The sequence below is a fragment of the Nyctibius grandis genome, chromosome 5 (assembly GCF_013368605.1).
Source record: "Nyctibius grandis isolate bNycGra1 chromosome 5, bNycGra1.pri, whole genome shotgun sequence".
NCBI lineage: Eukaryota > Metazoa > Chordata > Aves > Nyctibiiformes > Nyctibiidae > Nyctibius > Nyctibius grandis.
In genome coordinates, this window is record NC_090662.1 from 73,585,490 (window position 1) to 73,610,504 (window position 25,015).

Genomic DNA, 25,015 nt, shown 5'->3' on the forward strand with positions numbered 1-25,015 from the left:
GCTGCCACCTGCATCATAAGCACTAGTAAATTAGAGAACTGCACAAAAAACTGTGCACCAAACCCATGTAGAAACTGAAATTCATAAGAGCTGTATTGCCATGAGAACTGACAATTTTATTTAACTTAAAAAACCCCACAAAATATTTACATCATTGCAAAACTTCTGAGGCAGCTGGATCACAGGTGAAGCTTTTGCCACCTTGTCTGTGATTACAGGTATGTATCAAACAACCTGAGTCCAAGTTTGTTGAACCTGAGATGTGACTGCAATACATACAATAAGAGGTGCCAAGTCTTCTTCCTGATCCAAGGCTGATAGTTTCTTTCTCTTTATAACAAGATAGTCTAAAGCTAAATACTTCTCCTCAAGCATATCCAGGTTGTGTTCCCTGAAAGAATTTGCTGTGTACCTACCCCTGCCCTTTTCTTTACAATTTCTTGTTCGGTTTTCTATTTCAAGCAAGCATGGGTTTATGGCAGTTGCTACTGAAGCATCTTTACTTCAGCCTTCCCTGGCCAAACACCCCTACGTCCTTTAGGGTTGATTTCCTCTTGCTGCCAGCTCCCCTCTAAGATAAACCTGATTTTTGTTTCTTTCCCTCTTGGTGATCTGTGCTGATCAACCACCATTCTACAGCCTGAGGCCTTCCTGGGAACAATTAACACTCAGCATGGCTCAGCTGCAGCACCTGGAGCAGGGCTGGGAAGAGAATAACTAAAGCAAAATGCTACATCTCATTAGAAAAAAAAAAATACTGAGAGGGCAGGCCCTATGCCCACAGCATCTCCTCTGGGGCACAAGCCAGAGTCTGCATGAAGTCCACTACTGCTAAGAAGAAACTATTGTAAAAGTGAGAGAGGGCAAGCACTACTTACAGGTACTGGCAGAGCTGGCACACAGCTCGCTCTACCGTTATTGCTGTGCTAGTCTACAAAAGCCTATCTACGAAGCTCTGCCTTCCCTTTCACAGCTGTATCTCAGAAGTCAAGAGCAGAAAAAGTGATTTGCGTACATCAAGCAAAGCAAAAAGTCTTCTTGCGTCCACGTTCTCCACACAGCAGGCCGGAGAGCTCACCCACGCAGCTAGAGGGAGAGAAACAGAACCAGCATTAACAGCAGCAGAGCCATCCGCCCACAGCAAGCCCTGTGTGTGCCTGCCTGGCCACCCACCTGAGGAACCTGGCAGCTCCCGGGGAGGGTGAGCGGCAGCCACCGCCTCTGCATGTCCCCAGCAGTACCAACCGTGCAGCAACTGTGCCACCTGCTGTGCTGCACATCTGCCATCACCCCTCAGCGCCCCCTTTCTGTGCTAATGGCAGGCAGAGAGCTCGCACCACCAGACCCCGGGGGAAGAGCAGAACAGCCCCTGGTAGCCAGCTCTATGCCCCTCCTAATGCCACTACATGGGGTGGGTGGGCAAGCATCAGCCTTTGGCCTGCCCTCCCTGCACTGTGCCATGACCGTGCTGTGGCAGCACTCCGCCTAGCAGTAAGGCGGCACAAGGGCAAGTCTCTTACGCTAGAGAGTGGTTTCTGTGATAACACAGCACCCTTGAGCTAAGCTGAGTGTGGGGGGGGGGGGGGGGAACAGTGCCAAGTAACACTTCAGTCACACTGTGCCTTGCTGCCAGGCAGAGAACAGGGGTGCTATGCAAGGCAGCTGCCTGGGTCTTATGACAATGGGGTGAGCTGGGCCCCTCTGCAGGTTGCTGCCACCACTGTTGATGGCAGGGCTGCAGCACAGGGGTGTCCTGCAGTAGCCTGCAACTGGGTCACCACTGTTCCACGGGGTGGCACAATCACAGCCTTTACCATTCTCAAGAAGTACCTAGTGTTAGTATAGGTGTGCACACACAGAGGGGATTTCTTCCTCCCCTGACAGGTTAGTTACTGAAGCTGGGGCCAACCACCCAAGCCTTTACCCTGGCTTGACTGCCAGCTGTTTAGTCTCCCCACCTATGCTGCAGCTCCAACACAGAACAAGAATGGAGGTGCCATTTCCCATTTGACCATTTCTCACTGTTCCTCTCCTGGTGCTGTTTCTCAGGGACAGTTCCTTTCCCTGCCCAGATCTGCCAAGCTCTGGGGAGACCAGGAAGACAAGAGCAGAGACCTCAGCCCAAGACATTTGGGAAACAGCCATCAGAGCTCAGATCAGGCTTTCCTTCCCCGAGGGCATGATTAACCCGTCTTTTAACCCAAGTCTTAATCAGCACAGCTCCCTGAAGAGCCTGCAGGGAGGACAGGAGCAATCACATCTCTGTCTCTGCCCTTCAGAATAAATGCACTCTGTTCACTGGCTGCTGTGAGAGTGAGGCAAGCAGAAGCTGTGACATGTCCCCCCCTCAAGCCTCCCTCCCTCAGCACATCAGGCTTCAGAGCTCCGCAGGGACTGGCATTCCCTTCTGGCCAAACCTCCAGAGCACTACAGGGAAACCAGCAGACCACAGGCAGCTCAGAGCTAGGCCACCCCTCCCGGAATAACCGAGGCTGGCTAAGAGGTTGGCTGTGACTCAGACCGAGCTGTTTGACAGCACTCACCATTCTGACAATGTAGTTGTGGAGCTGCTGGCTGATGTAGTTCACAGTGGTGCTGAAGACACGCTGTAGCAGGAAAGGCATCGTATTTGCAATTTTTTTAGTCAAGACCATTGCTAGCACCAACATGGCCTTCTCCTGTTCCATGTCTGAGGGGATGGCTCGTGCAAGCCCTTCCACTGCCTCTGACATGCGCCGGGTTATCTCCTGTATGGAAGGAAGGGAGGGATCTCAGTGCAAGAGCTATGGGAGAAAGCAGTCTCAGCACAGCCTGCTGGCACTCTGCTGGTAACTGATGCGCTTGTTCTAACACCTCACAGGATGCTGCTCCCCTTCCTCCCAGGCACGACAGCCTGCCTGTTACACATCCTGGATGGCAATGACTATCTTGGAGCTCGGCTGCTCACCCAAGACAAAAAGAAAGGGAGGCAACACACGCACGGCTGGAAAATTTAGATAGATAGCAGCTTACACACTCAGGGTGCAACAGCCCCCCTCCTCCCCAGGGTTTGCACCTAGCCTGCCAAGTCCTGAAACAGCACAGGAATCCTGGGGCTCCCAGGAGGGGGCAACCCACCTTAAACACAGTGAAGATCAGGGGTACAGGCTTAGGTGGGGACTGGCAAGAAGGCAAAGCGAGTGTCATAGAAAAGCCTTCACATAGGCAGGAGCTAGAGAAGGTGTCCAAGCATGGAACAAACACTGCCTTGCTCCCAAGATGAGTGGAAGATGAGTTTCCCAAGAGGGACAATGGGCATATGCACACACTAAGCTACACTACTAATGTGAAAAAGTAAGGTCCATCTGGTCAGAAGTTCAGTTTATCTCAGTATTATCAAAGACTGAAAGGCTGGGAATAAATCTGAAAGCCTGAAACTTAACTGGGTGGAGAGCAAAATTGCAGGAGTGGGGAATTGTCAGGCTTTGCTGGAATCAGTCTGTGCAGGTGATAAAAACCCATACCACAAAAGAAACCAAAAAAAGATTGTTTGAAGGCATTAAATCCCACCTTTTCAGCAAGAAGGTGGACCCTCAATTCAAAGACAGCGTTAGCTTGTAGAGCACAAGAAAGCCAAACAAGCCAGAAAGCCACAGTTATCTTGAAGATGCCAAAAAGGCTCTGTGGAAGCAAACTGTGGCTCTTCATCCAGATGTGGATACAATCCTTAAAAAAGAAAAAAAAAGGGAAGTCTAATACAAGGGGCCTCAAACTCTTGTTTGAGCAGTGAGGCATGTTAGATGCTGGCCCAGGGACGACATCACATCTATTGGTGGAAGAGCAACTGCATCAAAGAGGTGGAGATGCCACCTAGAGAGGCCTTCTCAGAAGGTCACCCATCCAGGTCAAAACCCACTGCTACTCCCAACACTGACAGCCTGTTAGCTAAACAGTTACAGCACTAGAAAAGGGTCTCACTACTTGCTGTCTCTTCAGTGTTCAGTAACAAGCACAAGTTGAGCTTCTGGCACTAACACTGCTCAAGTTTTGCCCACATGACAAGCAGCAGACATACAGGACTCAGCACCAAAGTTCAAAGATCTTAAGGACAAATACTAAGCCTTAACCAGCCAGCTGATTTTCAAAGATAAGCCACTGCGCCAACAAAATGAGGACAAAATACCTCTGAAAGTCAGTCCTTCTCCACAGCTACCTCAATTTCACCATCTGCAGAAAGGAGATGAGCCCAAGGAACCCAATTTGCAGAGCAACAGCAGCCACAGGCTGCAGCATCACCTCTAACAAATCTTCAAAGGTAAGCGTTTGGGCTGAATTTTAAGATGGCAATAATTAAATCAGCAAACTAGCAAAGATAACAGAAGTTGCCAGCTTGCTGCTTCGAAGTCACAGCAGAAAAGATCCACAACATTTAAAAGGGGAACTGCTAGTGTTGTCCTGGCTTAACCCCAGCCAGCAACTAAGCACCACACAGCTGCTCGCTCACTCCCACGCTGGTGGGATGGGGGAGAGAATTGGAAGAGTAAAAGCGAGAAAACTCGTGGGTTGAGGTAAAGACAGTTAACAGGTAAAGCAAAAGCCGCATGCGCAGGCAAAGCAAACCAAGGCATTCATTCACCACTTCCCATGGGCAGGCAGGTGTTCAGCCATCTTGAGGAAAGCAGGGCTCTGTCATGCATAATGGTTACTTGGGAAGACATATGCCATCACTCCAGATGTTCCCCCCTTTCTTCTTCTTCCCCCAGCTTTTTCTGCTGAGCATGACATCATATGGTATGGAATATCCCTTTGGTCAGTTGGGGTCAGCTGTCCCAGCTGTGTCCCCTCCCAACTTCTTGTGCACCCCCAGCCTACTCACTGGTGGGGCAGTGTGAGAAGCAGAAAAGGCCTTGACTCTGTGTCAGCACTGCTCATCAGGAACTAGAACATCTCTGTATTATCAACACTCTTACCAGCACAAATCCAAAACATAGGCCCAAACCAGCTACCGTGAAGAAAAGTAACTCTGTCCCAGCCAAAACCAGCACAGCTAGTCAGGTTGTTTTTCACTCACCTCTCCAGACAGATTCTCATTCAGAAAGTGCTGCACTAGATCATTTACTACTCTTGCTTTGATTTCTTTATCAAACTGGTCTCCAATCTCAGCGAGCTGAGCAGCAATGATCCGGACAACTTCTTCGTTTATCTCAGGGTCAAACACTGTCAACACATACAGCAGGACTTAGTTCATGAGCTGTAGTCAGACTAGGTTCAGTGTAGGTAAGCTGACCCACAGCATTATGCCCATCTCCATTAAACAGCCTCCTTGCCACCCCACCCCCAATCATAGTGCATTCACAACAGCTACATGCTCTACAACTCACTTGTCTGCACTCAACTTATTTACCAGACTCTGTGCAAACAGGGTTTTTATCCTCAGTTTAGGTAAAGTGCAGCCTCACCCTGCCCAAAAAACACTACAGGGGGGGTTAGAACATCTCCAACCAAAATCTGTACAGGACAGCTACAGCCAGCACCCTGCCTAGAGAGAAGTGAGAGAGCGTGCATGATTTTTTCAAGTCACTATTGTTGGGACTTGTCTCCTAAGCACCATCTAAAATACAGCATCTCAGAATCATTAAATAGTTTGGGTTGGAAAGGACCTTTACAGGTCATCTAGTCCAACCCCTCTGTAGTAAGCAGGGACATCTTCAACTAGATCAGGTTGCTCAGAGCCCCATCCAACCTGACCTTGAATGCTTCCATGGATTGGGCATCAACCACCTCTCTGGGCAACCTGCTCCAGTGTTCCACCACCTCATTCTAAAAAAATTCTTCCTTATATCTAGTCTAAATCAACCCTCCTTTAGTTTAAAACCATTATCCCTGGTTCTATCTCCTTTTGGCAAAGCTTCCCATTGTCGCTTGGGGCACGAGACCTCTGCAGATTTGTATAAGGGAGGGCTATTTGCTGTAGCAGTTCCTCCTCACCCTCCTTCAGTTGAGGTCAATCTTCCAGCTGACACATCCTGGGCAAGGGACAACAGCCATCCTGCAGATAGCTAGTGAAGCACAAACAGTACCAGAAACTATTTGAGGAAGAGTTTCCACCACACTGGTAGAGCAGAAAGGGATTCACTCAGTACCAGAACAGGAATTCCTCCAAAATCCTAGCCCAAGTACTGATACTCCCCGAGGAGCAGCATGAGGCCTAACTTAACTGTTTAATACCACGCTCCTTGAGGACAGCTATGATTAGGATGAGCTTTGCAGCGCTTGCCTGATGTGCTCCAGACAAAATACGAGGGTGACAGGTGCTCTAGAAATCCATGGGTAGATAAAGTGCTAAGCACTCGCTGTCTCATCCCAAGTGTTAATATCCCAACCAACACCACTGCCAATGGCCATATTGTGAAGTTTCTCAATGAAGAAAACATTACGCCTCCAAAACAGAGCGGTAGCAAAGATGGGAAAAGGGGACAGAAAAACACCACCTTCAGAGAGACATGTAGGAAGGAAAAAAAAAAAAGCACTCACCTAGCTCGCCATTCTGCAAGTGGCCACTCCGATTGCCATCAGTCTGAAGTTCCAGCTCATCATCATAGCAGTAGCTGCCTTTCAGGAAAGGCACAATTCCCTGGCTTTGCAGGGACTGCAGCTGCTCTCTGAACTTGCAGTCAGAGGATACATCCAGGAAGGTGTACAGCAGGACACGCTCCATCTGGACAGATCCATTGATCTTAAACATAAGAAAATCACTGTTGAGCCCATGCCCAGGAAAAGTCCCACTCCAGAGGTCTATGCATATGCTACTTTCCAATCCTGAGCACATTTTTCTGGCCTCCTTTGGGCATCCTGAATAGCATTAGCCAGGGACTCCACAAGACTTCAGCAAATGCATATAACTCCTGGACGTGTACCCACACAGAACGGTCTGATAGATGGCTCTGTTCTTACAAACCAGTGGTGGAAGAGTCAGCTCACCTTTTCCTGCACATTTCCAGCTGTGGCAATGACAGAAACCCTGATCAGAGCTCCTCTTCTGAAACAGATGTGTTCTCAGCACAAACCACCCACTTCCCCTATTCAGACACCTGTGTTTGGGAGGTTTTTATCCCTGTATTTGGGAATTGGGCATTCGACTTCCTATGCATAACAAAGCCAGGAGCTCCCCATTTAAATGTAATCAGAGCACAGCAGTAACAAGGTGGGAAACAGATAACAGATAGCATAAGCCTGCAAAAAAAAAAAAAACACCCACCCCAAACCCCGAGGTTCACATTTCTTCTCCCTCTTCAAAGGGATACAGACTAGCTCCATAATAAACCTGTTCAGCTTCCTGTAGAGCACCAAGCAGCTGCTCACAAGACTAGTGACAGTGAGATGGCAGATCATTGGTATCTGGTATCACCCACACTGGCACATTCACCTCCAGTAAACAGGCACATGCTGCCTCCATGGCCACGCACCCTGCCGCCTTCAAGCAGGGCGGCACATAGTGCTCAAATTAGTTAGGTTGAAGTCCATGAGGCAGTCAGATTGATATAAGCCAGAGGTCCCATTGGAACATGGGGCCTCATAACCAACCAAGGTGTCTGTAGAAAACCAGGAGACTGTCCAATAATTTTAGTTAAGCAGCTAAGAAAGCAGGATTGTTGCAAAAGCACAGAAATGAAGTGAGAAAGAAAATCCTTACTCTGGTATGCAGACTGTCTGCCTATAAGATAAGAAAATGCTCAGGCTTAATTGTAACTAGGGGGAAGAATCAAGGCTAAAGTAGAATGGTTTGTCTTGCCAACTGCATAGGGTAATCAATATGCAACCAGGACGAACCTGATAATTGAAAGGGAGTTTCAGGTACCTTTTGGCAAGTGGAACCTTGCAAGGCCACCTATATCTACAAATCATATCACTAATATACAGGACCCATATTGCCTAGGCAACAGTAGCAAAATTGGGACAAATGCGTAAGTAGTAATTAGGGACAGGTTGTGTACTTGAGAGGAGACTGGGCAGAAAGGGAGTAATAAATGCAACAAAAAGGAGAGTCCAGAAACAGAAGCGAATGGAAAATAAGGTATATGATCAGTGAAAGCTCAACAGAAGGCACATCTTCCATGAGCTAAGGATGGATGTTTACAGACAGTAGTGAAGCTCACCTGGTGACCCAAGCTCACTGAGACACCAGGGGCAATCCGCTTGTGCAACCCACCAGACTAGTCATCAGGTTTATGTTCAAAAGGCTTGTGGCAGGGCAGAGCAAAAAGGGTTAGAACTGCACCCTAACACTAGGTGGGGTGGGGAGGATGATAGACATTTCGATAGCAGTTCAATGCAGTTAATAAGATTTAAGTGTGATAAATAGTAGCTTCATAGTTGTGTTTAATATTGCACAAAACAATGCATAAATTGATCACAGTGGTGTGTCTATTAATTTGATTTATTAGTTTCAGTAGCTTGTAGCTTAACCAATAAACATTGTAGTCTCTTAAATGGCTACATCTCCAGCCTGCAGTTGAAAGGGGAGTGTCACACAGTGAGGTAACAAGGAAGCAGACCCCAAACTAAGTGGTTCCATCCACTTGTCTGTATTCAGAGCAGTGCCAGGGCCCCTGCAGGAACTCTGGGAAAGATAAGGACAGGAGCCAGCATTTTTTGAGACTCAGCCCCTTTGAGGCGTCTCGGAACAAGTACACGAGGAGAACCAGTGGTCACTGTGAACCACTGACTTCAGTCATGTTTGAATCTAACCTGTTCCATGATGGATTCAGAGACAGAGCAGCTCTTGTCACCCTCTGCTTCAGACCAGAAGTCCTTGCCCTGCAAGAGTAAGAAAAAGCATGAAAGGAAGAAATTCCCATAAACCCACACCTTGCAGCAGTGCTCATGAGTCTGGCCATGTCTTGTAGAAAATGACCTTTCTAGTGATGCATATTCATATCTCTGGAGAAGGCTGCCCATCACACACTTGCAGTCATAAAAAAAGGCTGAGAAAACCACAACTGTCCCAGCAAGATGGGCCCTATTCAAATGCATGAGGGGCATGAAACTCCTTACTGCCACAGGCAGTGGAAGACAGTGCAGCAACATGACCTACAAATGGGGCTTTAAAGTCAAGAGATGGCACTGGGGAAGGGAGGGAGAACCCTTCACAGTGCCAGATGCTGTCATTGAAAGTACTGTTATCACAGAGGTGTTCCTGGGTACCTACTGACAGCAGATGAGCTGCTCAGGTGTCTGTGCACAGCAGCATATTCTGAAGTGAAACACCCAGCTGACATTGCAACATATCTGCAGGACTTCAAGCACGCCTCCTCCCACCCTCCAAGCAGAGATACATGTGTATACTCAGGCTTATTTCAATACTTTCCCAACAAATACCTAGGGACAGGGAAGGCTGGACCAAGTGCCAAAGGCTTCTAGTTATATAAGCACAACTCTGCTAAGCCTCCAGGGAGGCCTACTAGGAAGAAGGGAGAAAACCAGACCCAGGCCACAAGCTCCTCTGCTCCCATGGTGCATGCTCAGAGCTGACAACCCTCAGCCTGCCTCATGGCTGGGCAGTACCCAACGGAAGAGGTATGCAGGGAGGGCACAGAGCATGGTGCAGAGGGTGGCCTCCCTCACCCACCAAAAAGGGGAGCTGGTAAGAGCACAGTGCTTCCTCCTCATCCAGCCAGTGTGGCTGATGGGGGGGTCAGACCTGCAGCCCAAGAAGTCACATCTTGTACAGGAATTATCAGAGCAAGGAAGGTGCGAGACCAGCACAGCAAGTGCCAATAACACAAGACTACCCAGCAAATGCCCAGGCAGGGAGGATAGGAATCCTGCTTGTGAATCTCACATTTGCTGCCTTAGATGCAAGTCCCACAACCGCACACAAGTCTCTGGTGTGAGTTGGCTTCACCTCTTGATGAGCACGGCCTGGCTGAAAGTGAGCACAGCCTTCCCACCAGGCCTTCTTCACACCCAGGGCAATAACCTGGGTGCTGCAGAGGTACCTTCTCACCAAAAATGGGGTGAAAGCATTAAGGAGCCCAAACAGATGGCCTGCTGACCAAAGACCTGAGCTAGTGATGAATGATCCTCTTTCATAGTAACAACCCCTCATAACTGTGTTTTAAATAACTAAGTGTGCTGGTAGAAAAGGAGAAGGAAGTGAAAGCAGAAATGAATTCAAACTCTGAAGGAAACCACAGTAATTATTTCAAGAGACCATAAACTTCCCAACTTTTCAAAGGCTCTTAGAAGTTCCCAAGACCAAAACACAATCTCAAATATGTCTAAAACACACAACAGCCCACAGGCAGCCTCATAACGATGAAGCTTTTTTCATTTAGTTGTTACATCAGACTAACAGCTTCCTAAAACACAGGCTTAGCCTTTGCTGCTCTGCATTTTTCTCTGTTCCATTCAAATCCCTATTGCTGCTACTCACACTCACTTCTGTCCCGAAGAGAGTGTGCTGGATGGGGAGAGTGAAGAGTCCTCTCTGTCCTCTTCTCTGGGACCTGACAAGACTCTCAAACAGGTCAGCGTGTCCCTTCTCTTGGGCTTGACTTTGCTGGAGGAGAGACAGATATTAATTCAGGTTGGAGAACTTGAGACAGAATCCCTAAGATTAAGAGGAAAGTGAGGATTTAGAATGAAGTCTGTGGCAGGACCTTGGCTTTGCGCAAACTCCTCAGGAGTTTTCCACATCAGCAACATTTCTGTAGGCTAGGCAAAGCCTCAACTTGCACATATTTTGTTTTTATATAACATTTATTTTCAATTCAAAGTAATTCAGCCCAAAACCAAGGTGTTCATGTTACAACTAGTAAACAGTGGGTATCCTCCGATACCAGCTCCTGCTGAGTTAAACACCACTTCCTGAACCATCATGGCTTAGAGCACAGGAAGCTTGAAGTAGTATTGAGCCTCTGCTGCCCACATCCCATTTTGCCTTGAAACCCACATTCATCACAGCAACCTTCTTGGGCTCTACCAGAACTGCCATCCCCAACCAGCTCTAGCCTATGCCAAAAGCTTCATGTGGGACTGCAGCATTACTCTACAGCTGGTCAGATTAACTCATGCTGGCTAATTTGGGCTGGTAATAGCCAGCTGACTTCTTAACACAAGTACAGGCTGAACAAATCTCCCCATCTTTCAAGGTACAAGAAGTTGCACCAACCTCCGTTCACACCACACTATATTGCAGAAGGTCAGATGTTCTCCCACAGTTCTGGCAGAAGTGTGATGCAACACAAGCCACTACAGCTGCAAGTTGCACACAAGTGGCCAGATGCACCAGTGAAACTAGCTGAGTAGCACTAATGAAATTTCTCACTCGCAAAAAACTTCACAGCAAAACCTCTTCCACCCAAACCTAGCCAAACTGTGCTAGGATGGCCTGCTTTTTCTGACTGATGAGGATTCCAGAAAATTGCTGGTGGGAGAGTTGAGCACAGTCAGGTGGCGATAAATAGACTAAATAAAACATCAGCCTGCAGAGAGACCAACATAATCTTTCTTATAGCAAGAGGATGGAATAGAAATAGAAGTCAAGACACTTCCTTGGCGGGTTTGCCACCTGTCATATCTTTCCAAGGAAAGCTCAGAATATGGCTTTAAAACCCAGATTCCCTACATTTTTTGTCACACTATTTCACACTGCCAAGAAACTCATTTAATTCAGCCCAAACACTCGTGAAAGAGGCAACCAAGAAATGCACTATTATCTTTTCCTCCTCCCTGCTTTAAAAGAAGAGGCCCAGCCCACTCCAGTCCAGGAAGGAAGAGGCACACTGCTCCGTTCACAAAGCAGAAAACACAAGTCAAACAAAGAGATCCAGATCTATTCTGGGCATGCCCATACAGCTAGGCCCAGAAAGGCAGAGCATAGCAGCTTGGCACAGGCTGTGCAAGTGCATCATCCACACCAGCTTACTGTGCTGACTAGAAGCTGTAAGAGGAGCTTGAGCCTGTCTGCCTGTGCATGTTCCTCACATCAGTTCCTGGAAGTGTGCAGGGAAGGTGCCTGGCTACAGCTCTACAGATCCAAATACTGTGTTTTGAAAGCACTTTTGCTTTTCAAAAAGAGGCAGCAGCTTATACACTGGTTATGGCAGAAAGGTCCTCCTCACGTGCTGTGTGCCCTGCACAGGCAAGACACCTGGACAAGAGCCTCAGTGCAGACAGAAAGGGGCTGGAGCAGCCCCTGCCCTGCCAGGGTACCTGCTGCACCCAGAGGTGTTAATGGGTGCGCAGGGGGAATAGGCCTACAATACATGGGGGGTTCTTCCCTTCCCCTCAGGGGATCATCTCAGCTCTACGTAAAGGTAGACACTCCTCAGGGCAAGTCCATAGAAATAGAGACATTAAAAAATAAAAATCACCCATCGCGGTTGCAAATTGCACATTTGTCCACTCCTGTACATGAGCAGAGATAAGAAATGCCAGAAAAACAAAAAAGAAAAAACCCACCACACTCCAAAGTACTTCCACAGTAAAAAATTAAGACAAGGAGGCTTGAAGATTATCATTTCATGAACTCTTCCCTGAATCAAAGAATCACCACCCAGGCAGTCAAAGTCCCTGAGGGTTCCAGCCCTCAGCTAATAAAGTTCTGCTTGGGTGGTCAAAAACGCACCTGAGAACAGGAAAACGGATTTCTCTCACACCACAAAATGGCTCCCTACTACTACACTACAGGGCAAATTATGGTTTTTTTTTTAATTAACTAGTAATTCCAGAAACCTCAAGTTTTAGATAATTACTTTGAATCAATGCAAGGGGTTTGGACAGTCACAAAGTTCCTCCTGAGAAGTCAAATTCATTAATGGAATCTCGAAAAAAAGTGGACCCCTAAAGAGTAAACCCTAAGCAGTCAAATGTAATCATGCTGATGCCACCTGAAGTTTTTAATCATTAAGACTTTGGAATCCTGGTAGTTTTAGATTCAGATTAAGACATTTTCTGGTGGATGGAAAAAGTTACCTTATATTGTGTGAAAAGAATCTTTAGTTGAAGAGAAAAGATGAAGATAATGGCTACAAACACCATCTGCATTCAGAGTGTAACTAGATCATTTGCTAAAGCTGCTTTAGGGCTGCTGAAAGTCTTGGAATGAATTTTATAGAGTACGATTTTTTTAATTGAAATACCAATTAATTATAATACATTATTCCTTTTTACACTTTCAATTCACTCATTAGACAAGCAAGCTGCCTAGAAACTGCTAGATGCCTTGAAGTGTTCAACAGATAAGACTACAACCAGGTTTTTGGATCAGTTCTTTCCATCTTTCTTAGAAAAAAAGAATGGAGGGGCTATTTTAAACACAAGTTTAGGATCAGAATCCCCTCTCTGCCTCCAGGCTTTAAGGAGAGATGGCACTGCAAGTCTGCAGAGCAGAAAAGAGGGAGAGGCAGGACTGCAAGACAATTTGCACTCCATGGCTCTCCTCCCACATCACTGAACTACCTCTTGCAGTTCTGAGAGGTGTAAGCTGAGGGAACAGCCTCGTCTGCTCTATAGCGCTGCTCTCCCACAGCCCTTGCTGGTGGTGCCATCTTGGGAAAAGAGGCAGCACTGGCCATAGCTGTTTAGAGAAAGACCAAACCAGCTCCTCCCTGCCATACCATCGCCACATACTATGTATTTCAATAGCAAGCACTGCAAGTACACATTTTATCTTCCCAGGTGGAGAGCTACACATGGAAACAGTACAGCTGCAAAGCATGCAAGGTTTCACCTGCTCTAAAACCAGTGTGGAGTTCTGCTGTACCTGCAGCCACTGCAAGCATGTCATCAGCAGCACCCCACATGGCAGCGAGAAGCAGCTGGCAGCATTACCTGTTAGGGGGAAACTCTCAATAGTTCTCAAGGCTGCTATAAACAGGACTAGGTCCCAGAATCCCTAGAGCAACTGTGCTAAGACACCCTATAATTCAGCTTTCATCCTTCTTCACACTTCATCTTCAAGACAGCTCAGAAAAGAATCCACCCCACAAATAATGCCTCTGCTTACCATCACTTTCCCTCAGATACTTCACCACTCCTTACAGCTCAGCCTGTTACTATTCTCAGCTGTATCAGACACTGGTTATGAAAACATACTCTTCTCAGCAAAGCCACATACCTGTAGGACTGACTCCTTTAACAACTTGTCTGGATTCTGAGACACATCCCATACAAACACCTGGACAGACACACTATCAATCAATGGACCTGTTGTGTAAGTTGTCAAGATACTTATCTTTATGTCTAACATTTGAATCAGGAGTGAATCAAAGTCTTCAAAGCAGAAACTGCAATAAAGCATCAGTCATTGACAAGGAAAAAAACTTCTAACCTGTGCACTGCTTTCTCTGCCTGGCAGCTGAAAGATAAGAACTTTATTTTTGGCAGTCAGGATGACATCATTATTGGAAGAAATGAAATGGTGCCTCTTCTTGCAGGCAAACATTTCAGCATTGAGCTGCAGAGCTCTTTACAGAACAACACATCTTTTTACAGGTAGGGAAAGTGGGGCACTTGATGATATGACCTGACTTTTTAAATCCACATATCAAGCCATAACCACTCAATTTCACTGTCTGAAAACTCACCATAGGCACAACTGCTTTACACAAGCATCCATTACTGGCAAGTAAGGAAGAGAAACAGTGCCACAGACTTATCAAGTTCCTTATTTGAGGATATTCTAAGCTGTGCCAGATGCTGTCCATAGCACTTCAAGTCATGACAGCATAAGCAAATACCACATTACACAGCCCGAAGTCTCCAGCGGAATCCCCATCACCCTGCCACACTCAGTTTCTAGCCCATAAACCCAACAGGAACTTAACACTCCAGCTAGCAGCAAACACCACAGCTTTTCCTCATATTTCTCTAGCTATGGAAGAAGCCTGACTAGTCCCCCAGCAGCTGCTCATGCACTTCAGACATTGCAAGGACAGAGAGAGAAAACCGACAGCAAAAGGGAAAATAGCTTGTTGATCTGCAAAGCAGTGCCGAGATGAATAAATAGGAAGTTATCATAACCACAGAAAACCTGTCCCCATCACTATTCAGCCTGCAAAGGATATGCTAGCCTGTAACAGTGCTTAGAAGGCCCCAAGATTTTGCTTCATCTGAGACCCACTGTCCTCCTAAAGTAGAATTTGATTCTAGGCCTTGGAAAGAAAAGCAGGGTGATGGGAGAACAGAGACATTGCCAGGTGAAGGATGGGCTGAACAAGCCCCTTTGTGCATCTACAGATGCACATACATGTGCTACTGTGAAACCAAAGCAATGGTTTGGTACCACCTGGTTAATACCAAAGCTATTGCCTTGGAGCTTCTCAGGACTTTCCCCACTATATGGAACACAGCTTCCAAACTACAGGCATTTGCTGTGCATTTGCCTCTGAGGGAGGATACAACATCAACAGCTTCATTTTGGAAGTACCAAAACTGACAAGCCATGGGCAGAATACTTGGAGATGCCAGCAGGTCTGTGGCCCAGCACCAGACAGACCCCATCCACCAGTCACTTGTGATTTATTTGCTAAGCTTTTAGGAAAGATACCCTGCTTGTCAGGAACCACTAGACCACTTAAATCCACCCCTCCCTGCTACTCTCAAGCATGACTGCTGATTGCTTGAGGCTGTCAGCTTTTGTTTCTCTTCCTTTCAGCTTCAGATTGCATCCTCCTTTAAGATGTGAATAATGCCACTACCAATCACTCCAGCAACGATAAAAAAAACAGTTTGCTCATAACACCTTTGATGCAAAAATACATTGAAATATGTCGAATACTTTCTGCTCCTAACAGTTTCAGTGCATATTTATCTTCCAGTATTCAGTGGCACTGAAAATCTAAACGGGAACCCAAAGACCCAACACCAATGGATGCTTGTCTGACAACCTCCTTAGCTGGGGCATCTTTACCGTTGCTTCTTTATGCTGCCTTAGTACAGAGTGAACATCTCAACCTGGACACTAAGTACTCTCAGCTGTGTATTTTGACTTAGAAATACATTACACAATTTGTTTGATGGAGATTTATTTTCTTTAAAGAAAAACTTTATTAGAGACATTTCTAAAAATAAGGTTTTGATTGGCCTTACTAGAGATTTCAGCTCCCCAAAGTCTCCTGCTGTTTCACATTATTTTTCATGACAACATGAATTGTAGCGATTTTCTAGTTATCAGGGCAGTACTTTGACTTCTTAAAAGGAAAAACATCCAACTTCCTCATTGACCTTTATTTTCATTTGGCTCAAAATGCTCTGCTGCCCAGCCCCTACACAGCATGTCAATGAATAAGAAGTAACACTGGTGTATTACTAATTCTCTAAAAAAAAAAAAAATAGTAGGCAGGAACTTTTGATTACTGTGGTTTTCTAGATCAGATCAGTGATGGAGGCAGCATGACCACACTGTTCAGTAGTCTTCAGAAGCCAGCCTACAGATGCAGCTGGGCTGAAATTGAGTCAGCAGAAAGCCTGCAGCTCAAACTGCCCCAAAGCTTGGAGCTGGGATTTGGGTTCAGCTAACTAGGGCTGGACCCAAATGGAATTTGCACATCTCCCTATTTTGGGCATGTCCACACCTAAGAGGAAGAGGCAAGATTTGGATCTTGACTGCCACAGTGCAGGTGGTTTTTTGGATCTGGGACTGAGCTTAGTTTTTCCCCTGTGGTGTTCAGCACAGTAACTCCAGTCAGGTAAGCCTGCCCTACATTTCACCTCCTCATAAACATTAAGAAAATACTTCTACCTTTTCTAAGGACCTGGCAAGAGGAAGCAGAGCAAAGCCCGATGAAAAGGCACTATCACCCTCACAGGACTGCTGGTCTTTACAGGGTTAGCTTTGTGTTCAAAAGTCCAGCTGTATCAGCCCAGCAGTAGCAACACAACCCTGCAGTAATGTCATAGGGAATATTCAAGGTGTTTTCTGTTTGCCTCTTGGAAATGATTGGAAAACAGGAAAGACCGAGGAATCACAATTCCAGTCTTTCGACATTTCAAAGCAAGGGCAAACAGACTGTGAGCAGGGAGCTCCTCAGTAATGTTGATAAGTGGCAGGCACTGGAACAAACTCCAGCCATCAGTGGTGACGTGCAAGTGACAGTATCAAGTGAGAGAAACACAAGACTTGCTTCCAGATTTAGAAGATGCCCCTGCTGGGGCACCAGCACTGAACACTTACACACTGGCATGCTTTTACAGTTAAACAGTGACAAAGTGCTCAGTCCCTGGAGCAAAGACAACAGTCCCTCTTATCACTTGGCAATAGTGCCTCTGAAAGATGCAGGTGTCACTTGGACAGGCTCTGACAAGAACGGCCAACCAAAAGACCTCAGAAAGTGGGACTGGCTACAGTAACTGTTGTGCCACCTAGAGGACAAGCATATCCTGCTTGTTTTAGTTTTGAACACATGTACTACTGTTACGTGCCAGCATAAGCACAGATCATCCATCTGTCAAAATCAGGCATGCCATTTCATATTGTAACTTAGATGCATTTCACAGCTGATGTCAACAGTAAAGAGGAACATAAATCTGTCTTGCCTTTGCCTGACTGGCAAGTTACATGAGCAAGGAAGGAAACTGATTTAAAAAAGAAAAATCGAAAGGATGGCTGTACGGACACAGGTGGCCACTAACAGTGGCACTCTCTCTGCCTTTGGTTACCTTCAGGCCATATGACTAGACAAGAACTCCTCTTCCAGACTCTTAAGTACCAGAAATATCTGCACTGCTTTCTGAAAAAACAGAAGCTACATCAGCGTGGGTCATTTGAGAATACACGTCCAAGGAACAACACATCCTAAGGGAACCTGATCAAAGCTCCCTGCTTAGTTAAAACAAGTATGCTGATGCAACAGCCAGGATGGCACTCACAGAGCTACTAAGCAACAGCTCAGAGCACAGGACAATTTGCTTTTGAGAGGATTTTTACTGACCAGGTGGTACTCCCCAGAATGATTTAAGTGGAGCCTGTTCACCTTATCAGACTCGGAACATTCACTATACAGAAAAGCCTTAAAGCAGTTAGGGAAGAAGGGGTACAGAGACAAATCTTCACAACAGCATGCTAATCTGCTCTGAAGGCATACACAACTCTGTCTCAATATTTGACAGCTTCTCCAAAACATGAAAATGAATTTTAAATGGGCTTCCTTCCTCCTAAACATCAGGTGTATCATAGCTATAAACACCTCTTACATTCCTTACTTTTATGAAACAACCATGTACCAGTACAGACTGCCAAAGAGACAATTCACAGAAGGAAAGCCTGACACTGCTCCTTTGATTATACTGAACACACTGGTCCTTAGGAGAATTCTCTCCCATCATGTTGTATTTCAACCACCTACTCCCACCACGAAAATTAAACTGATAAAGCTAGTGAAAAAAAATCAAAATCATCTTGAAGGAATCTCTTAATACGGGTGTCCAGACATACTCAAGAACCTCAGAGAGGAAGCTGCACATCAAGCCAGGCAGCCAAAAATGATGGCAACTCAAAACAGCATTCATAGCCCTGCTCAAAGCCTTTTGACAGCAGCACCTTATTAACATTGCGAGAATAAAAGAAAGTATCTTTTAAACACCTTTAACACAACAACAACACACAGCTAAGAAAATATCTTCTTTCCAAGAAACGCAGCAGGATCCGTTTGGAAACCGTGACAGCAGGATTGCAGAACAGCTGCCTCCAGGAGCACACATTTCCTACTGCAAGGCAAACCAATGCGGTTACAGGAGATGCCTCAGCACCCTGCATCAATCTTCCACTCAACACTGCTCCAGGCTCTCTAGCTGTAGGTCTAAAAGCACAGTGATAAAGTGTCGATTTTACTAGGAGAGAACACATGACCATGAGTGAAATAACGCAAACCACTGCACTTTCAGTTTTAGCTAGGAGGAAACACAGATTAATGTTGACTCCCAGGAAGTGAATATAAAACCAAAATACAGCACCTAGCTCTTCTAAGTGGATTTGTTTTGTATGGCTGTTAATCTAAGGGTGTAACAACAATTACACCAAACTACCAGGAGTTACACTGACCAAGGAACATATTTTCTCCTTTAAAGGAGATGAAAGAAATAGCCCAATATGTTATAGAGACCTGGGCATTGGCCTTTCACCATAAACCGCAGCAAGAGCATACTAGGAACTGACCAAAGGTCACAGTGTTTTCTCAGAAAATACAGCAGGTTCACGGACACTTAAAAATTCAACATCCATGTGCGCAATAATTGCACACACAGGCCAACTCCCCTGCTTATACCTTCAGTGAAGCTGAATAAAGCTCTAAGATTTTAAAGGAAAGTGGTGAGCAAAATACTAGGATAGGAGGAGTTTAAAGCCACAATGACACTGTCCTCTCTTGTGAGAAAAGAGCAGCATTCTGAGGATGTATTGAGGAGCCCTTTCCTCATGTTCACCAGCAAGGACAGCCCAACCAAAGCCCACCATGGTCAGGAAGCGCTCTGTCACCTCCATGCAGTGCCATACTGGTGCAAAGAGACAGGAAAGCCAGTAGAGTGGATCAAGGACAGAAGTTACTAAGTGCCCAAGGCAGTGCTAACAATGCTCTAAGCCATGGGGCTACTGAAGGGGATGGGACTGAAGGATTCTTAGAGCAGCTGTTGCAAAGAAGGGTGTGAAAGAGACATCAACACACCACTATGCTCTACACTTCAGCAAATGTTTCAAAAATCATGCAGGAAGCAATGCATGCCATCCTATCCAGGTATAAGGAGGTGTCTAATGCACACCCCTGGCAGCTAGAGAGTCCTGTTCACTTCCCAGTATAGCTGAGATAACAGCAGGATGTCAGGACATGGTTCACTATAGACATCTGGTACAAATCAAGGCAATCACAGAAGCTTAACAGATTGCTTTCAAACCCAAAGAAAGAGATTGGACACTCTGTGTGACTCATAACATTTCTTTTTATATTTTACTCCTCCTTTCCCTAGCCTTCTTCTCTGGTCTGGGTTAAAAAAAAGCAGAATTGTAAGATCTCTGGGGAAGGGACCAACTGTACACATTCTGTAATCATTACTGATGAGTCCAAATTAAAGCTGAACCCAGCCCCCTGCAACCCCCTCCAACCCCAAGATAAGCCATTCAAAACTAACAGGGAATCAGACTTCAAGTAGGCATTTTGCAACTTCTGCCAAGCCCAGCCATGGAGTTGGCAGAGTTGGAGTTCAACTCCCTAATTAGAAATATTTGCATGTACTTGGCTTTGCACAGCACACAGATATGAAGGTAATTCCAGCCCCAAATACTTCATAATCTGACAGACAAAAAGCCACAGTACGCTAAGAGAAAACCAGAGGAAGGCACTTAGCAAATAAAAGTCAGATTTGCTGGTAAATTCTGCTCTTTCACTAGTTGAGGAACTGCTACCTGGTACAAATGAAACCTGCTCATCTGCACTCAATTCTCTTCAGCAGAGAACCACAGACCAGGCTGATTCCACTAATCCCTACTACTTGTTAGTTCATACCCAGCAGCCACAGGAGCTGCTTTATCAAGGAGCCAACTGCTCCTCCACAGTTATGCCAGCAGTCTCTGCATCAAGCATATAAACCTGTGAACAGTTATTAGGTCCCTACTCCCCTATTAAATGGGACATAAGGGAAGTGATAACTTCCAAGCACCAGGAAGATCTCCAAAGGTGGCAGTCACTAGATTTATGTACCTGCCTGCTTCCAGATTAAACATTTTCATTCTGTTACAGGAAAAAAAAAAACCCACAAAAGTATCTGTTTGATCTGCCAGCTCCTCAGGCTCCTGCCAAGTGTGGATGACTCCTGTCATCCTGATACACAGGAAAAACACAACACACAGAAACAACGTGGCGTAACTGACCCCAGGTGAGAGTACTCAGTGAACATACACACATATATCAGCCTTCCCTAATTATATATCAAAGCTCTCACTGTTTTGGGACCCAACAGAAATTAAAAGCCACACTAAGCACCTTCACAAGGCACTCTCATTATCCAAAGTGATAATGGTGCTGGGTACAGGTACACCTAGTTCCCAAGAGCAGAGACTCCAGGTTTGCACAGGCAGGACTGGTGGAGTGCAGCACACAGTCCTGCTGACAGCGCGTAGCCAGAAACCGAGCTGAACTCGCAGCCTCAGCTGTGCCGTGCCAGGTGGCCTGATCCGGTTGTAAGGAATTGGGAGGGCGGGAACCCAACAAAAGCACCTAACCAAAAACCAGTCTTACTTTTTCTTCCTAAATTCAGCAGACATCACCAAATGCAAACAAGGAGCAGCCAAATAAGAAGGGGAGATTTTCACACCAACCTTTCTTAGTACAGAGCAGCCTATCCAGAAGATTTACAATCAGATGTTACACTCTGCATGTACACAATGGACATTTTTGCCTCGGTTAGTCCCTAAACCCTGCTAATCAGTTACTTGTAATGACAGACAAGAGACCTAGCAGAGAAGACAGGAAAATAGGAAGGGATAGATTGCAGAAATTCAATCAAATAACAAAGTGCTAGAATGCTTCTTTTTATACAATGCATTCCCCCAGTGTTTTGATATAACATGATTAGCACAGAGGAGATCACAAGGAGTAGGTGTTGCAAAGCTTTACCCTGAAGATGACTGTAAACAGCATTAAACTTGTTATGCAAAGAAGTTGCCAAGGAGTAAAAAAAATGCACAAAAAACTCCCCTTTTTAATTAATACCTTTTAAAATATTATACTTCCACAGGCAGGTGAAAACAGAGTTTCAGTCTGATTAGTGACAAAAAGTTATAACTGAACACCAGTCAGTCTTCCCACAAGTGGACTTTTGCAAAAAGTCCTTCACCAAAAAAAAAACCAAACCAAACCAAAACGCTTAAAAATAATTTCCTGTTGGGGAACCACCTTACTCTTTCCTCCACCAAATATTTTAACCATTTTGAAAAGATAACAAAACAAGTATCCTGAAACAAGATTTTGGCCCAGATACCCCAAGAAACATCAAGAGCTGCCAACTTCTCCTGAAATAAGCACAGACTTCCTGGACTAAGACTTTAGTCATTTAAACAATTCGGAAGCCCTGTACCTTAATTTTTTTTTAGTTAAAGATATAAGATGTTGTGCTTTAAAAAAAGAAAAAAAAAAAAAAAAAAAAGAACCACCCCACCAAACCCACTGTCACTCCAAGGTACAGAGACCACCACCTGACCACATGCATTAGAGGAACACCTTTCTAAGGAACGGGACCTGCTCGCTCAGTTCCCTTCCACTTCACACACTACCCAGCTTCCTGCTCCAGCCTTCAGTCAGTCACCCTGAACTGAACACTGTCCAGGAACACAAGAGCTGCTCACAGGAAACAAAGAGGCAACCAAGGCACTCATCACCTTCACAGGTGGCCAGACACTTACAGCTCTGTGGAATGTAAGGAGACTGGAGAAAAGCACACGCTGAATTGACTCATCTGTATCAGTCACCAGGTTTTCCTACGAATTACAGCACTATTATTAGAAATCCTTTCTTGCCTTGCTTTCTGGCTGTAGCTGCCACTCCCACATCCCTCTGTTGCTGGAAAGCTGAGGCAAGCATGGGTCCCTCTGGAGTTGCTGCTACAGGATTAACTCCTTACTCTCCCCTGCCCAGCAAACATCCCTCCCGTCTGAAAACTCTCACCAGAGACTGAGGATGAGACGTTGGACTTTACCAAGTCAGACAAGGCAAGAGAGAGCTTTTTATGGTTTATGAGATACCACCTAAGCGAGAGGACGATCTCCAACAGAGACGGAGAGAATGGGGCAGAGACTGACTTGGTTACGGCTGAGGAGAGTAAAAGACAGCCCAGAGTAAATAGCAGGGCAGAGGCTCCATCACAACACAAGGGGAGCAGCGTGGATGGAAGAGCGGGACAGCGACCTGCAGAGCACAGACAGCGTGCGCTGAGACAGGGCTATCACAGGCTTGACAGAGCAGGAAACAAAGCAAACAGAACGGAACCGCTGAAGAGGGCGGACAGCAGGCAAAAAGCACACGCGGGAACTGCAGGGAAGCAGAAGAGTTTCCAGCAAGAGAAAGCAGAAAGCCCACGCAGCCCTCCGGTCACTTCAGCGAGCAGACTAAAGGGCTGCGAGAAGCAACCGGTCAGTCAGGCGCTGGGGCGCCCCGAGCCAGAGCCGCCGGACGCGGGATCCCCCCGCCGCCCGGGAGCCAGCGGGCCCGCCCCGCCGCGACAGGCCTGACACCCGCCCGGCTCCCCGCTACTTCCAGCGCCCTTTCCCCGGGCGGGGGCCGCACCGCACCGGTAACCCCGCCTCGGGCGAGATCGGGGCGGGCCCGGACCGCCGGGGGACGCCACGATGCTCACCCCGACGGCTTCCCGCCCTGCCCTCCCCCAAGCCCGAGCGGGCTGGCAGCGGTGCTCGCAGGGCCGGCGTCCCTCCCTTCACCCCGCCGAGAGGAAAGATAAGGGGCAGGTGCAGCCGCAAGCGGCCCCAGTGACCCCGCGAAGCGCTTCCCGCAGCGCCGTGTCCCCGCCGAGCCGCTGGTGATACTCACTCGGGCGGGAGCTTCCCCGGCGGCGCGGCGGGCCCGGCGGCGCGGCACCTCCCCGCTTCCTCCCCCCCTCCCGCTATTTGAGCGCGGCGCAGCACGCCCCGCCCCGCCCCGCCCCGCCCCGCGGCCCCGCGCCTCCTCGGCGGGGCAGGCGGGAAAGCGCGGCACGCGCCGCCCCGGACCGCGAAGGGGCCGGCGGCCAGCGCGGGGCAGCGGCCGGGGGTCAACGGCTAACAGCCAACGTCGGCGCGGGCTAACGGTGCGGGGGCAACGGCCCGCGCAGGGCGGCTCGCGGGGGGGGGAGGGGGGGGGGGCGCTGCCCCCCGACCTGTGCGGGGCGGGGCGGGGCGGGGCGGGGCGGAGGAGGTGGCGTGAGGCGGCCGGGCGGGCCCGCCGCCGGGGTGGGGGCGGGGCTTTCCCCGGCGGGGCGGGGCGGGGCTGCCCGGAGCCGGCGGGGTCACGGCAGAGCGGGGCGGTGCGCCAGGCCGGGGGGAAGGCGGCGCCGGGTGCCCGCCCGTCCGTCCGGAGCTTCCTCAGAGCAAGCGCGGGGGGCTGTGAAACCTTCCCCAAACCGCGGCCGGTGCCGGGGGTCTCCCCGAGCGGAGCTCCCCGCCCGCCGCCACAGCCTCCTCCGGGGATACATCAGCTTGGGGGTAAAGTAGTCCCGGGCCTTTGATCCCCGCTGCCCCCAGGATCGTTCTGGAACTCCGATGGGCTCCCACTGTGTGCTGCTTGGCCTAAATCTCCCCCTGCCCCATTTATAACCACTTGCATCCCTACCAAATAAATTTAACTTTTCATTTAATGTAGTTTTATGGGTTTAATATAGTTCCATTTAAACTAATTTTTATTTAACACAGCCTTACAGTTTTAACATAGTTTTGTTTAAAGCAATGCTTACTCTGTGTTTAATACAGGTTTCCGGTCGTGCTCTTTCTTCTTCCTAACACGCCAAGTCACTGGCATGTTTAATCAGGAAGGGGCTGATCGTAGAGTGCTTTATTTAAAGTTCCTGGGATTCCACAAGATGAAGACGAAACCAATTCTGATTCAGGTTTGAGTCGTGTTGGCCAACCCATCGGGTGGCTTCATGCTGCGAATACGTAGGGGGAAAAAGTGACACATAAGTGTCAGCCAGTTTTTGTAAATTCCAAGGAACTGAAGAAGAGTTTTTTTCAAAATGTTCAGCTTGGTTTTGGAAAGTCAGCACTGCCGGCCCCAAGTAGGCAAAATGCATGTTCTCTCTTTCTTCTGCCCAAAGTGTGTATATTTCTTTGGAGAAATCTGCTCTTTTCTTTTTGTTTCTGGTATCTGAGCGATACAGATTATTTTATATATGTGTATAGAAAATTTTAATAATAAAAAAGAGATGCGATCATATCTTTTGCTTACAGGAAACCACGTGATTCCTGTGAGACATTCAGAAAAGCACCACCTACTCAGCAAGTTTGGGAACACTTGTTTATCCACTCCCTTGCTGTCCACAGGCATTCACACTGTTGCAC

General features: G+C 47.3%; 1 protein-coding gene across 2 annotated transcripts; it reads right to left on the reverse strand.

Moving 5' to 3' along the window:
• Window positions 1-95: 95 nt before the first annotated feature.
• Window positions 96-23,566, reverse strand: BID (BH3 interacting domain death agonist). 2 transcript variants are annotated; one of them, XM_068401699.1, is made up of 7 exons: window positions 23,514-23,566; window positions 10,421-10,540; window positions 8,728-8,796; window positions 6,514-6,715; window positions 5,051-5,196; window positions 2,544-2,747; window positions 96-1,086 (listed from the first exon to the last, which is right to left on the reverse strand). In XM_068401699.1, the coding sequence occupies exons 3-7, from the start codon at window positions 8,734-8,736 to the stop codon at window positions 1,075-1,077; spliced, it is 573 nt and encodes a 190-aa protein (XP_068257800.1). In that variant the 5' UTR covers window positions 8,737-8,796; window positions 10,421-10,540; window positions 23,514-23,566; the 3' UTR covers window positions 96-1,074. The 2 variants fall into 2 exon arrangements, with proteins under 2 accessions (XP_068257800.1, XP_068257801.1); XM_068401700.1 differs by lacking the exon at window positions 10,421-10,540 and having other exon boundaries at window positions 23,514-23,551.
• Window positions 23,567-25,015: the final 1,449 nt, after the last annotated feature.

Excerpts from the sequence above, each read along its gene's own strand:
- BID (XM_068401699.1), bottom strand. Across the intron at positions 5,197-6,513 it reads CTTGCAGAATGGCGAGCTAG|TGTTTGACCCTGAGATAAAC; the intron begins GTGAGTGCTTTT and ends ATGTGTTGACAG. Across the intron at positions 2,748-5,050 it reads ATGAGAATCTGTCTGGAGAG|GAGATAACCCGGCGCATGTC; the intron begins GTGAGTGAAAAA and ends CCTTCCATACAG.